Source organism: Salvelinus fontinalis, chromosome 8 (genome assembly GCF_029448725.1).
Source record: "Salvelinus fontinalis isolate EN_2023a chromosome 8, ASM2944872v1, whole genome shotgun sequence".
Taxonomy (NCBI): Eukaryota; Metazoa; Chordata; class Actinopteri; order Salmoniformes; family Salmonidae; genus Salvelinus; species Salvelinus fontinalis.
In genome coordinates this window covers 27,009,850-27,025,643 of record NC_074672.1, presented here as the reverse complement: position 1 = coordinate 27,025,643, position 15,794 = coordinate 27,009,850, and the positions used below count along the sequence as shown (strand labels likewise).

At 45.7% G+C, this 15,794-nt stretch overlaps 1 protein-coding gene across 2 annotated transcripts in view; it reads right to left on the bottom strand.

The window, feature by feature from the left end:
- Nucleotides 1-15,794, bottom strand: part of LOC129860989 (IQ motif and SEC7 domain-containing protein 1-like) — a 261,820-nt gene that overhangs the window by 193,613 nt on the left and 52,413 nt on the right. For both annotated transcript variants that reach the window (XM_055931983.1, XM_055931978.1), the window contains exon 2: nucleotides 14,652-14,681. In XM_055931983.1, coding sequence (XP_055787958.1) covers nucleotides 14,652-14,681 — 30 coding nt within the window. The remainder of the gene's footprint in view (nucleotides 1-14,651; nucleotides 14,682-15,794) is intronic.

Sequence of the window (15,794 nt, the reverse complement as noted above, 5' to 3'; positions counted from 1 at the left end):
GAGTGAGGCGGTAGGTCTGCGGCTGATAGACTGGGGAAAGTGAGGCGGTAGGCCTGCGGCTGATAGACTGGGGAAAGTGAGGCGGTAGGCCTGCGGCTGGTAGACTGGGGACTGTAGTGTAGGCCCGTGGCTGGTAGACTGGGGACTGTAGACCCGTGGCTGGTAGACTGGGAACTGTAGACCCGTGGCTGGTAGTCTGGGGACTGTAGGCCCGTGGCTGGTAGTCTGGGGACTGTAGGCCCGTGGCTGGTAGTCTGGGGACTGTAGGCCTGTGGCTGGTAGTCTGGGGACTGTAGGCCTGTGGCTGGTAGTCTGGGGACTGTAGGCCCGTGGCTGGTAGACTGGGAACTGTAGACCCGTGGCTGGTAGTCTGGGGACTGTAGGCCCGTGGCTGGTAGTCTGGGGACTGTAGGCCTGTGGCTGGTAGTCTGGGGACTGTAGGCCTGTGGCTGGTAGTCTGGGGACTGTAGGCCTGTGGCTGGTAGTCTGGGGACTGTAGGCCCGTGGCTGGTAGACTGGGGACTGTAGGCCCGTGGCTGGTAGTCTGGGGACTGTAGGTCTGTGGCTGGTAGTCTGGGGACTGTAGGCCCGTGGCTGGTAGTCTGGGGACCGTAGGCCCGTGGCTGGTAGTCTGGGGACTGTAGGCCTGTGGCTGGTAGTCTGGGGACTGTAGGCCTGTGGCTGGTAGTCTGGGGACTGTGGCTGGTAGTCTGGGGACTGGAGGCCTGTGGCTGGTAGTCTGGTACTGTAATAGTGCTGAATGCAGTGGGTGCTTGTTGAAGCAATTTCACACAGCCGGACCCTGGTATTATATTACATACTGACGTAGAAAGACTATAGACATAACGTCAGGTCCATCATTATCAGCTCCCTTGATAAATACTATATAATTGTATGCTCCCCAAAAAAATGGGGAAATTATATTATACTAATACAACTGCTCAGAGAAAGATATGTTTAAATTGTGTCAAATGAAAGCGAAGTGTCTGTATTTTGTTTTAAATTAAGGCATAAATACAGTTTTCTACCATTTTCCATAGGAATTATGCAAAGGCTTTGATTTCTGGTCAAACAGATGGAAAAGGGGTCTTAGACATCACCTACAAGAAAAAGTCTTAAAAAGGGTGAACACAAATTCATCAAAACACAACAATGCTGAAGTAAAGGCCCATGACAACAAATATCAACACATATGTCGTTTTGGAAAAATGATTTGCCTTCTGTAAGTTTAAGTGTGTTGCCTTGTACCTTCTAATTTCATTACCAAAAATCCACGTATCTTTAAGATATTTTCAAATTTCTCTCCCTCATAAGGGAGGATAATGAAAGTTCACAGAAATAACAAGGTAGACCTACCAATTAGTTAGTGTTTTACTGATGGTTTGTTTATAAATTATTATGTGATTAAAACACATCATTCTGTTACCAAATTGTCAACCAGGTAAGGTTGGGCAGGCTCAATGCTCAAGAGTGCCAGTACGCCTCCACGGTCCGGTATTTCCGGCGCCACCTCCCCGCCCCAGCCTAGTACCTACAGTGCCTACACTACGCACTAGGCTACCAGTGCGTCTCCTGAGCCCTGTTCCTCCTCCACGCACTCTCCCTGTAGTGCGTGTATCCAGTTCGGTGCCTTCAGTTCCGGCACCACGTACTAAGCCTCCTGTGCGTCTCCAGAGCCCTGTACACACTGTTTCTTCTCCCCCTACTAATCCTGATGTGCTTGCCCTCAGCCCGGTGCCACCAGTGCCGGTACCACGCACCAGGTATAGAGTGGGCTTTGAGAGTCCAGTGTGCCCTGTCCCTGCTCCCCGCACTAGTATGAAGGTGCGTATCCTTAGCCCGGTGCCTCCAGTTCCGACACCACGCACCAGGTCTACAGTGCGCCTTATCCGGCCAGAGCCATCCGTCTCACCAGCGCCATCTGAGCCATCCGTCTCACCAGCGCCATCTGAGCCATCCGTCTCCCCAGCGCCATCTGAGCCATCCGTCTCCCCAGCGCCGTCTGAGCCATCCGTCTGCCATGAGCCTGCAAAGCCGCCCGTCTGCCATGAGCCTGCAAAGCCGCCCGTCTGCCATGAGCCTACAGAGCCGTCCGCCAGACAGGAGCCGCTAGAGCCGCCCGCCAGACAGGAGCCGCTAGAGCCGCCCGTCAGACAGGATCTGCCAGAGCCGCCAACCAGACAGGATCTGCCAGAGCCGCCAACCAGACAGGATCTGCCAGAGCCGCCAACCAGACAGGATCTGCCAGAGCCGCCAACCAGACAGGATCTGCCAGAGCCGCCAACCAGACAGGATCTGCCAGAGCCGTCAGAGAGCCATGAGCGTCGAGAGCCGTCAGCCAGCCATGAGCGTCAAGAGCCGTCAGCCAGCCATGAGCGTCGAGAGCCGTCAGCCAGCCATGAGCGTCGAGAGCCGTCAGCCAGCCATGAGCGTCGAGAGCCGTCAGCCAGCCGTCAGCCAGCCATGAGCGTCGAGAGCCGTCAGTCAGCCATGAGCTGCCCTTCAGCCAGAAACGGCTATTTACCCAGAACTGCCCCTCAGTCCAGAGCTGTCTCTCTGTCCGGAGCTGCCTTTCAGTCCGGAGTTGCCCCTCTATTATGATCTCCCTCTCTATCTTGATCTACCTCTTTATTCTTATCTATCCCTCTGTCTTGATTTATCCCTCTGTCCCGGTGCTGTCCCTGTCATGGATTTTACAAAGAGGATTTTGTGGGATATGGGTGGACATTTTTAGGGGTAGATGGAGGTTGGGATTGACTATGGTGGGGTGGGGACCTCGCCCGGAGCCTGAGCCACCACCGTGGTCAGATGCCCACCCAGACCCTCCCCTAGACTTTGTGCTGGTGCGCCCGGAGTTCGCACCTTATGGGGGGGGTTATGTCACGTTCCTGACCTATTTATGTTAGTTTGTTATGTGTGTTAGTTGGTCAGGACGTGAGGTTGGGTGGGCATTCTATGTTTTCTGTTTCTGTGTTGGTTTTGGGTTGCCTGGTATGGCTCTTAATTAGAGGCAGGTGTTTGGCGTTCCTCTAATTAAGAGTCATATTTAGGTAGGCGTTGTCACAGTGTTCGTGGTGGGTGATTGTCTTCCGTGTCTGTGTAATTGTTTGCACCATACGGGACTGCTACGGTTTGTTCGGTTTGTGTAGTCTAATTGTCCTATTCGTGCGTTCTTATTGTTTTATGTAAGTTCGTCGTATAGGTCTGTCTTCACCGTTTTGTTGTTTTGTTAGTTTATACAAGTTCGTGTCTTTGTTAAATAAATATGTGTTCAAACTTCGCTGCGCCTTGGTTCCCTCAATACTCCTCCTTTTCGGTCGAAGAGGAGGAGGACCGCCGTTACACAAATCAGTAATGGAAATACTGCAACTGAATTTGCCACAACGGAAAATCATAGTAGTCACAAACCACAGTTGGGTCACCTGCTACTGTCCTCCATTCCACTGGCATGCTATTATGTTCAGCTCATAACTGTTTTCTTTCTCTTTCTGTGGTCAAAGCAAGACTGTGAAAACAGTCTGGACAACACCTCCCTCTCACTCTCTCTCTCCAGTTAATGTCACCTCTCCCGGCTCTTACTGAAACCTACCACCTACCCTTTATCCATTTACTGTAACCTGCGTCCTCACCCACTGAGCCAGTGATGCCAACTTAGAAATTTTGATGCTAGATTTAGCAACTTCTCAGACTACCCTGGCAACTTTCTTTTCAAACAGCACCTAGCAACAAATTTAGCTACTTTTAAAAATGTATTTGGAACTTTTAGCAACTTTTGAAAAGTGACTCAAATCAAATCAAATTTTATTTGTCACATACACATGGTTGGCAGATGTTAATGCGAGTGTAGCGAAATGCTTGTGCTTCTAGTTCTGACCATGCACTAATATCTAACAAGTAATTGAACAATTTCACAACAACTACCTTATACACACAAGTGTAAAGGAATGAATAAGAATATGTACATGAAAATATATTGATGAGCGATGGCCGAAAGGGCATAGGCAAGATGCAGTAGATGGTATAGAGTACAGTATATACATATGAGATGAGTAATGTAGGGTATGTAAACATTATATAAAGTGCCATTGTTTAAAGTGGCTAGTAATGCATTTATTACATCCAATTTGTAATTATTAATGTGGCTAGAGATGAGTCAGTATGTTTGCAGCAGCCACTCAATGTTAGTGATGGCTGTTTAACAGTCAGATGGCCTTGAGATGAGACTGAAAAACAGTTTCTTCGGTCCCCGCTTTGATGCACCTGTACTGACCTCGCCTTCTGGATGATAGCGGGGTGAACAGGCAGTGGCTCGGGTGGTTGTTGTCCTTGACGATGTTTTGGCCTTTCTGTGACATCGGGTGGTGTAGGTGTCCTGGAGGGCAGGTAAATTGCCCCGGGGATGCGGTGATACAGCCCGACAGGATGGTCTCAATTGTGCATCTGTAAAAGTTTGTGAGTGTTTTTGGTGACAAGTCGGATTTCTTCAGCCTCCTGAGGTTGAAGAGGTGCTGCTACGCCTTCTTCACCACGCTGTCTGTGTGGCTGGACCATTTCAGTTTGTCCGTGATGTGTACGCCGATGTGTACGCTCTGCTGTTTCCTGAAGTCCACGATCATCTCCTTTGTTTTGTTGACGTTGAGTGAGAGGTTGTTTTCCTGACACCACACTCCGAGGGCCCTCACCTCCTCCCTATAGGCCGTCTCGTCGTTATTGGTAATCAAGCCTACCACTGTAGTGTCGTCTGCAAACTTGATGATTGAGTTGGAAGCGTGCATGGCCACGCAGTCATGGGTGAACAGGGAGTACAGGAGAGGGCTGAGAACGCACCGTTGTGGGGGCACAGTGTTGAGAATCAGCGGGGTGGAGATGTTGTTTCCTACCCTCACCACCTGGGGGCGGCCCATCAGGAAGTCCAGGACCCAGTTGCACAGGGTGGGGTCAAGACCCAGGGTCTCAAGCTTAATGACGAGTTTGGAGGGTACTATGGTGTTAAATGCTGAGCTATAGTCGATGAACAGCATTCTTACATAGGTATTCCTCTTGTCCAGATGGGTTAGGGCAGTGTGCAGTGTGATTGCGATTGCGTCGTCTGTGGACCAATAGGGCGGTAAGCAAATTGGAGTGGGTCTAGGGTGTCAAGTAGGGTGGAGGTGATAAGGTCCTTGACTAGTCTCTCAAAGCACTTCATGATGACGAAAGTGAGTGCTACGGGGCGATAGTCATTCGATAGTCACTCAGTTACCTTAGCTTTCTTGGGAACAGGAACAATGGTGGCCATCTTGAAGCATGTGGGAACAGCAGACTGGGATAAGGATTGATTGAATATGTCCGTAAACACACCAGCCAGCTGGTCTGCGCATGCTCTGAGGACGCGGCTTGGGATGCCGTCTGGGCCGACAGCCTTGCGAGGGTTAACACGTTTAAATGTTTTACTCATGTTGGCTGCAGTGAAGGAGAGCCCGCAGGTTTTGGTAGCGGGCCGTGTCGGTGGCACTGTATTGTCCTCAAAGCGAGCAAAGAAGTTATTTAGTTTGTCTGGGAGCGAGACATCGTGGTCCGCGACAGGGCTGGTTTTCTTTCTGTAGTCCGTGATTGTACTGTAGACCCTGCCACATACCTCTCGTGTCTGGGCCATTGAATTGCGACTCTACTTTGTCTCTATAATGAAGCTTAGCTTGTTTGATTGCCTAGCGGAGGGAATAGCTACACTGTTTGTATTCGGTCATGTTTCCGGTCGCCTTGCCCTGATTAAAAGCAGTGGTTCGCGCTTTCAGTTTTGCATGAATGCTGACATCAATCCATGGTTTCTGGTTGGGGAAGGTTTGAATAGTCGCTGTGAGTACAACATCACCGATGCACTTGCTAATAAACTCGCTCACCGAATCAGCGTATTCATCAATGTTATTGCCCGACGCTATGCAGAACATATCCCAGTCCACGTGATCAAAGCAATCTTGAAGAGTGGAATCCGATTGGTCGGACCAGTGTTGAACAGACCTGAGCACGGGCGTTTCCTGTTTTAGTTTCTGTCTATAGGCTGGGAGCAACAAAATGGAGTCGTGGTCAGATTTGCTGAAAGGAGGGCGGGGGAGGGCTTTGTATGCCTCGCAAAAGTTAGAATAACAATGATCCAGGGTTTTGCCAGCCCGGGTCACGCATTCGATATGCTGATAAAAATGTAGGGAGCCTTGTTTTCAGAGAGAGATGTTTGTTTCTGTCGGCGCGATGCGTGAAGAAACTTTGTGGCTGTACCGACTCTGATAATGTATCCCGAGTGAGCCATGTTTCCGTGAAACAAAGAACGTTACAATCTCTGATGTCTCTCTGAAAGGCAACCCTTGCTCGGATTTCGTCTACCTTGTTGTCAAGAGACTGGACATTGGCGAGTAGTATGCTCGGGAGCGGTGCGTGATGTTCCCGTCTACGGAGCCTGACCAGAAGACCACTCCGTCTGCCCCTTCTGCGGCGCCATTGTTTTGGGTCGCCAGCTGGGATCCGATCCATTGTCCTGGGTGGTGGACCAAACAGAGGATCCGCTTTGGGAAAGTCGTATTCCTGGTCATAATAGTTCCTCCCGGCTGTATGTAATACAACTTCAAATTTCCTGGGATAACAATGTAAGAAATAATACACAAAAAACAAAATACTTCATAGTTTCCTAGGAACGCGAAGCGAGGAGGCCATCTCTGTTGGCGCTGGAAGTGTGCCTCAAACGCTAAAATGCACGGATTTCCCCTCTAAATGACACAAAAAAGTTCTCTGTCACACACTCAGTCACAACACACGTGCCTGGCTGCAAAAGTGCATTGTGAGTGACGTCAGCAGCAGGCGCTCAGCTCGTGCACAGGAAGCAGCAGGCCAGCAGCAAATTCAGCAAATTGCAAATCATTGTTGGCTGACTGCAGCAGCAGCACGGGTTCGACGAGTCAAACCCAATGAATATAGTTGGTCACGAATGTTTGATCTTGAAGAGAACTTACAACATCAATCAACATGTCTCAATCCAAATTATACAGCCAGAAGTACAGAAAAGAGTGGGAGACTGTACCTGAACAAATGTCAAATCATATTTTTTGCAGAGATGGCCAGTCACTTTGAGTAACGTTATTGTGTATTCTACGTAATGATGCAGTTTTACGTTATCGCGCAATGACATCACAACGCCATTTAGCAACTTTTAGCAACAAATCAACCTGCCTCTAGCAACTTACCCTGAAAATTAGCTGGCAACACTGCACTGAGCACCGACCCACAACGGATGTCCATGGACGTTGAAAAGTAGTTGAAATTTGGTCAGTCCACCCTGGCCGGGCCAAATCTTAACCAATCATAGACAAGTTTGGGACAGCACAATACAGTAGAGTAGGGATGTGCATATTCAAAAATCTGAACGAAGGTTCGTATTCCAATACTTGTGGGTGTTCCTAATTTTTTTTTATCATAGTTCTTTTTTAACAATGAAAAGGCTTTGTCTAAATTTGATAAATTATATGATGTGACAATGCTACACAAGGATATACCATGACATGTGAAATAATTAATTCAATAAAACAACAATCTTTAGAATGTAGTGTTTATGACGTGCCCCCATAAAAATATATACCGTAGTAGCCAACACGGGTTTCACACGTTTGTTGTTATTTTCTGCCAATCAAAGTGGCACGGTCTACAGTCAGGGGCTCCTTGTGTAGCAAGCAACGTGGGAGATAATCAATGCAAAATGGAATTACAATTACGGAATTAAGTTAGTTAAATTTGAACCATCAGGTAGGCTATTGTTTAATCTGAATGGAGTTGTTGTAGACAAGGACGGGAAGCGCACGTTAGCCTAGGTAACGTTAGCTAGCTGGCAAACATAGCTGGCTATCTTTGCTAGCTTCCTGACATCGATTTGATGCAGTCAAGGCAGGCACAGCCAGGTGGAATGATAGATGACCTATGGAAGTTTGTCTAACTAGTCTATGGTTGCTCTCGCTCTCTCCCTCCCGTGTAAAACTCACAGGCTACTGCCCATTGCACTGCTGCAAGCAAGCGGCACCAAAGTCAAGCAAGCCAGTTCCCAAGTTGAATTTTTATTTTATTTTTGAATTACATTTTTTACATGAATCTCGACTATACGGATATCCGGGGGAAAAATTGCATATTATTTTAATAGTGAAATTATTTCAAAATGCCCATCCTCCCTACAGTACGGTACAGTACAGGGCGGCAGGTAGCCTAGCAGTTAGAGTGTTGGGTCAGTAGGTTAGAAAGTTGGGTCGAAAGATTGCTGGTTCGAATACCCGAACAGAGAAGGTGTGTCGATGTGCCCTTGAGTAAGGCACTTAACCCTCATTTGCTCCAGGGGCGCTGTACTACTATGGCTGACCCTGTAAAACTACACATTTCACTGCACCTATGTATTTGTCAATAAAACAAGACTAATGTTGCACAACCAGGTGTGGAAAGATCTTAGAGACTTACCCAGAAAGACGCAGCTCTTAGGGACTTAACCAGAAAGACTCACAGCTGTAATTGCGGCCAAAGGTGCTTCTAAAAAGTATTGCCTCAGGGGTGTGAATACTTATCCAAATGAGATATCTGTATTGCCTCAGGGGTGTGAATACTTATCTAAATGAGATATCTGTATTACATTTTCAATAAATGTGCAAAGATTTCAATTTTTTCTCTTCGCTTTCTCATTATGGGATATTGTGTGTATATAGGTGAGAGAAAAAACAATGTAAACTTATGAATTCAGGCTGTAACACAACAAAATGTATAATAAGTCAAGGGGTGTGAATACTTTCTGAAGGCATTGTATGTCTGTCTGGGGAGTTGATTAGCAGTGGCAGCTGTTGATGCATAATAACTGTTATTGGAAGACTGGAAATGTAGAGGAACTAGAGGCTGCTACTGTAGTTATGATGATTGACACTACTCATGTGAGAGGATAAAGGCTTAATTAGCAGGATGGGTTATGGGCCAGTTCCACTAACTGATTGAATAGAGGTCCCAGTCTATTGTGTTTCACAGTTTGAGTCCCTGGCAGAAATGCTCCCCCCCCCACACACACACACACACACGACAATGACAGGCAGAAACCTCCAGGGCTCAGACCCTCTCCTTCCCCGTCAACTCAGTAAGAAAGGACAGCCAGTACAGAACACAAGAGGCTGGAGGACAACAAAGATCAGGGGCGGAAAGAACAGAGAAGGCCTGAATCTACTGTATATCAGCTACACAGACCCAGCTCTAGGGATCTGTCTAGTCTCAGAAAACCCAGGAACACACACAACTTGAGAGGCAGGAGTAAGAGTGTAATTCACCATCTGCTTAACAGGAACATGTGCGGATTACTAGTGCTGAGTGATAAGTGCTTTTTGAGGTCGGTTCGATCATTTAAAAAAAAATCTGTTTTGATTTAGATTATTTTCATTTGATGAAATAATGACATAAAAATAATTTTAGAGCGTTTTAATGGAAATTCCAAAGCCAAAAATAGTTCATTTAATTGCCAAAACATAGAAAATATTCCACTGATTATGTCAGGTCCACATTGATCAATAAAAAAATAAGGAAATAATACAGAATAAAATAGTTTATATTGGATCTATATATAATGACGAGATGCTCATGTCTCCGCCCTAACATTGGGAGTTGTTCTCCCAAAGGCGGGAAAGCAGGCGACAAGCTTAGGCCCGAAATAAGCCCGTAGAAACGCATTGGGATTATTTTGGACAGATTTTCGCCTCTTCTTCTCTGACCCGTCTCTGTCCAAGCAGGGGGAAAAAACGCTGCAATGGATTATCGTCATTGTAGTTAATTACCAGGTTTCTGTGCTGAACTATGTTGAATATTTGCTTACTGAAAACTACAACTCCCTTCAGGCCAGCGTCCCACATAGTTCTTGACTTGATTTTTCTCATGTTGTGAATGATTTGATTTCACTCTTGAGAAAAGGCGCGATGGGCTCACAAAAAACAAAACAAATTGGAATTCGAACAATTGAACAGACGTCAGTCAACTGGTTGTTTAAAAACTGGAAAAATAAACACGAAATGTTGATTATTCGCTCAGCACTATTGTTAAGCCAAGATATTAAATCCATATACTATGGCGACAAGGAGCTCGAGACAAGAGGGTTTATTTACTAGGGACTAGTAAAGGGGGGGAATGGACACAGCTACATATCAGGATATCATTTTTTATGATATATCGTGTCATATTGTTTGGACTATATCATAATATTCTTTTTGCGCCAGTTGGCTGTACCTGCTCCAAAACTCCAGTATTTTTCCTTCATAGCTTGTTCTCCATCTTCTTTTTAAAGGTGCTACACCTAGAATTTCGCAGAATCTCTCCCCTATGTGGAAGCTAGTTGAATTGCAACAGCACTAGGTTACATTCAAAACGAAATCTCCCTGCCGCCACATCCCATTTCCCCGTAACATGGCGGAGACTCACTCTTGAGCCTTTTACTTTCGGTTTTATATTTCACAGTGATTTAGATGGTACAATGATTCCCTACACTATTCCGTGCTTGTTTTCTCACAAACTGACATTGAGCGAACAGCGTCAAATTTTAGCAACAAAGAAATGACAGAGCAATTTCTACATTGGCCACTTGAACAGATGTCCACTAGATAACACAGCCACAAGTCAAATCACATTTTTTTACCCAGACTATTCACATTTATGTAGGTAGAGTTAATTAAAGTGACTATGCATAGATGACAACAGAGAGTGGCAGTGGTGTGGAGAGGGGAGGGGGGCAATGTGAATAGTCAGGGTAGCCATTTGACTAGATGTTCAGGAGACTTATGACTTGGGGGTAGAAGCTGTTTAGAAGCCTCTTGGACCTAAGCTTGGCGCTCTGGTACCGCTTGCCATGCGGTAGCAGAGAGAAGAGTCTATGACTAGGGTGGCTGGAGTCTTTGATAATTTTTAGGGCCTTCCTCTGACACCGCCTGGTACAAAGGTCCTGGATAGCAGGAAGCTTGGCCCCGGTGATGTAATGGGCCGTACACACTACCCTCTGTTAGAGGTCGACCAATTAATCGGAATGGCTGATTAATTATTTTTGGACACCGATTTGGCCTATTTATTTATATATTATTTTACACCTTTATTTAACTAGGCAAGTCAGTTAAGAACACATTCTTAGTTTCAATGACAGCCTAGGAACGGTGGGTTAACTGCCTTGTTCAGGGGCAGAACGACAGATTTTTACCTTGTCAGCTCGGGGATTCAATCTTGCAACCTTTCGGTTAACTAGTCCAACGCTCCAACCACCTGCTTTACATTGCACTCCACGAGGGGCCTGCCTGTTACGCGAATGCAGTAAGAAGCCAAGGTAAGTTGCTAGCTAGCATTAAACTTATCTTGTAAAAAACAATCAATCATAATCACTAATTATAACTACACATGGTTGATGATATTACTAGTTTATCTAGTGTGTCCTACGTTGCATATAATCGATGCGATGCGCATTCGCGAAACAGGACTGTCGTTGCTCCAACGTGTACCGAACCATAAACATCAATGCCTTTCTTAAAATCAATACACAAGTATATATTTTTAAACCTGCATATTTAGCTAATAGAATTCCAGGTTAGAAGGCAATATTAACCAGGTGAAATTGTGTCAGTTCTCTTGCTTTCATTGTACGCAGAGTCAGGGTATATGCAACAGTTTGGGCTGCCTGGCTCGTTGCGAACTAGTTTGCCAGAATTTTACGTAACTATGACATTACATTGAAGGTTGTGCAATGTAACAGGAATATTTAGACTTATGGATGCCACCCATTAGGTAAAATACGGAACGGTTCCGTATTTCACTGAAAGAATAAACGGTTTGTTTTCTAGATGATAGTTTCCGGATTCGACCATATTAATGACCTACGGCTCGTATTTCTGTGTGTTATTATGTTATAATTAAGTCTATGATTTGATAGAGCAGTCTGACTGAGCGGTGGTAGGCAGCAACAGGCTCGTAAGCATTCATTCAAAACAGCACTTTCGTGCGTGTTACCCAGCAGCTCTTCGCAATGCTTCAAGCATTGAGCTGTTTATGACTTCAAGCCTATCAACTCCCAAGATTAGGCTGGTATAACCGATGTGAAATGGCTAGCTAGTTAGCGGGGTGCACGCTAATAGCATTTCAAACGTCACCCGCTCTGAGACTTGGAGTGGTTGTTCCCCTTGCTCTGCATGGGTAACGCTGCTTCGAGGGTGGCTGTTGTCGATGTGTTCCTGGTTCGAGCCCAGGTAGGAGCGAGGAGAAGGACGGAAGCTTTACTGTTACACTGGCAATACTAAAGTGCCTATAAGAACATCCAATAGTCAAAGGTATATGAAATACAAATCGTATAGAGAGAAATAGTCCTATAATTCCTATAATAACTACAACCTAAAACTTCTTACCTGGGAATATTGAAGACTCATGTTAAAAGGAACCACCAGCTTTCATATGTTCTCATGTTCTGAGCAAGGAACTTAAACGTTAGCTTTCTTACATGGCACATATTGCACTTTTACTTTCTTCTCCAACACTTTGTTTTTGCATTATTTAAACCAAATTGAACATGTTTCATTTATTTATTTGTACTTTTTTTTTTCTTTTTTCGTCCGATTAATCGGTATTGCCCTTTTTGGTCCTCCAATAATCGGTATCGGCGTTAAAAAAATCATAATCGGTCGACCTCTACCCTCTGTAGTGCCTTGAGGTTGGAGGCAGAGCAGGTACCATACCAGGCAGTGATGCAACCCGCCAGGATGCTCTCGATGGTGCAGCTGTAGAACCTTTTGAGGATCAGAGGACCCATGCCAAATCTTTTCAGTCTGCTGAGGGGGAATAGGTTTTGTCGTGCCCTCTTCACGACTGTCTTGTTGTGCTTGCACCATGTTAGTTTGTTGGTGATGTGGATGCCAAGGAACTTGAAGCGCTCAACCTGCTCCACTACAGCCCAGTCGATGAGAATGGGGGGGTGTGCTCGGTCCTCCTTTTCCTGTAGTCCACAATCATCTCCTCTGTCTTGATCACATTGAGGGAGAGGTTGTTGTCCTTACAACACACGGTCAGGTCTCTGACCTCCTCCCTATAGGCTGTCTCATCGTTGTTGGTGATCAGGCCTACCACTGTTGTGTCGTCTGCAAACTTGGAGTCGTGCCTGGCCGTGCAGTCATGAGTGAACAGGGAGTATAGCAAGGGAACTGAGCACGGACCACTGAAGGGCCCCCGTGTTGAGGATCAGCGTGGCGGATGTGTTGCTACCTACCCTTACCACCTGGGGGCGGCCAGTCAGGAAGTCCAGGATCCAGTTACAGAGGGAGGTGTTTAGTCCCAGGGTCCTTAGCTTAGTGATGAGCTTTGAGGGCACTACGGTGTTGAACACTGAGCTGTAGTCAATGAATAGCATTCTCACATAGGTGTTCCTTTTGCCCAGGTTGGAAAGGGCAGTGTGGAGAGGGTCTATGGTTTCTGGGATAATGGTGTTGATGTGAGCCATGACAAGCCTTTCAAAGCATTTCATGGCTACAGACGTGAGTGCTACGGGTCGGTAGTCATTTAGGCAGGTTACCTTAGTGTTCTTGGGTACAGGGACTATGGTGTTCTGCTTGAAACATGTTGGTAATACAGACTCGGACAGGGAGAAGTTGAAAATGTCCGTGAAGACACTTGCCAGTTGGTCAGCGCATGCTCAGAGTACACGTCCTGGTAATCTTTATGGGCCAGGGTTCTTGTGAATATTGACCTGTTTAAAGGTCTTACTCACATCGGCTGCGGAGAGCGTGATCACAGAGTCATCCGGAACAGCTGATGCTCTCATGCATATTTCAGTGTTACTTGCCTCAAAGCGAGCATAGAAGTTATGTAGCTCGTCTGGTAGGCTCGTGTCACTGGGCAGCTCTCAGCTGTGCTTCCCTTTGTAGTCTGTAATAGTTTGCAAGCCCTGCCACATCCGACGAGCGTCAGAGCCGGCGTAGTATGATTCGATCTTAGTCCTGTCTTGACACTTTCCCTGTTTTGATTGTTCGTCGGAGGGCATAGCGGAATTTCTTATTTCTTAAGCTTACAGGTTACAGTCCCACTCCTTGAAAGCGGCAGATCTACCCTTTAGCTTAGTGCGAATGTGAGGTCCCTGGCAATTCCCAACACTACTAGGGACTGGGGAGCAAAGCACTTCGACTTGACATGCCAGTCAAGTTTTCCAGCCCTAGTCACATCACGTCAATGATGTATACTTATTCTAGCTTTAAACCACTCCATGGCTTCACTGAGTCTCCTAAGACACTCCCATATAAATCTCCTGCCAGATAGACTGTATGAGGAAATTACAATGCAACAGTAAGTGACCTTGGGTTGCACTCAAACCCATAATTTTCCCCATCATAATGGCCACTAGTGGACACTGAGGCACCTCATCAGTGCCTGGCTGCTACTATCATCAACAGACAGGATAATCACTCATGTCTCTGCTAGCATGTTTTATTACAGAGCTAGTCAGCTATAGACTAGAGATTGTAGGGTATCATATGTTATCTGGAACCAGAACCTACTCAGAGAGATGGGTGGGTGGTGGAGGGAGATGGAATGGGAGAGATGGTCATCAGAGTTAATCAAGTGTTACCTGAATACTTGCCTTACATCATGTGTAACAGTGTACATACCTGACCATTTTGGAGCTGTCACATTCAGATCTGAAAAACAAAGAGGCTACTGATTAGTATATTCATCAATTCATTGTGAATACATTTATTAAACAATCTAATTGAATTTTTTTCCCAGCAATTTATCAAGGATGATACGACAACGTAAATGACTAACTAGCCTGGTTCCTTCATTCAGTCAGTGATTAAGTGTGAGTTATAGAAGTAATATTACACAGAGAACCTACAGCGCTGAGCACTGCACTGTATGAATAGGGAAGAGCCCATTCAAATCAAATCAAATGTATTTATATAGCCCTTCGTACATCAGCTGATATCTCAAAGTGCTGTACAGAAACCCAGTCTAAAACCCCAAACAGCAAGAAATGCAGGTGTAGAAGCACGGTTGCTAGGAAAAACTCCCTAGAAAGGCCGGAACCTAGGAAGAAACCTAGAGGAACCAGGCTATGAGGGGTGGCCAGTCCTCTTCTGGCTGTGCCGGGTGGAGATTATAACAGTACATTGTCAAGATGTTCAAATGTTCATAAATGACCAGCATGGTCAAATAATAATAATCACATTGAAAAGATGCAGTACAATACCAGCAGTCAGAAATCAACACACTGCTGTGCTCAAGTCGTTCTCATGGTCTACATGCCAACAATACCAGACGCACTAAAGAATTCAAGCAATAAACTAGAAATCCCTGACAATATTGCTGTACAGTGTGTTGCAAATAATACAATGCAATTACATTGACATTCCATCACAGAGAGAAAATGTTATCCAGTGTTCCACTGTGGAGAAGCAAAGGGTTATTTCAAAACACTTTGGAAAAATAAAAAAAACATTTAGCCAATGTAGGTTTCCCCATGCTCATAATGATTGAGACCTAGCTCTGGGTAGCCACAAGCTCTGCTGGAATAAAGCTCCACTTTCTTTAGATACTTCAGAGAACTCAAGACAAAGCTGGTCTAACTCATTTCAACCTTGCAGAGGTAACAGAAACTGCTATATAAGAACTGGATGTGAGGAGGATGTGTCCATTACATAGTGCTCACTTCTTGAAGGAGGGGCTCAATCTTACATGGAATTACAATTCATTGAGTTAGTACTTAAACTAAGTTAGTACCTAAGAGACCAGTATACATAGCTATCCTGCAT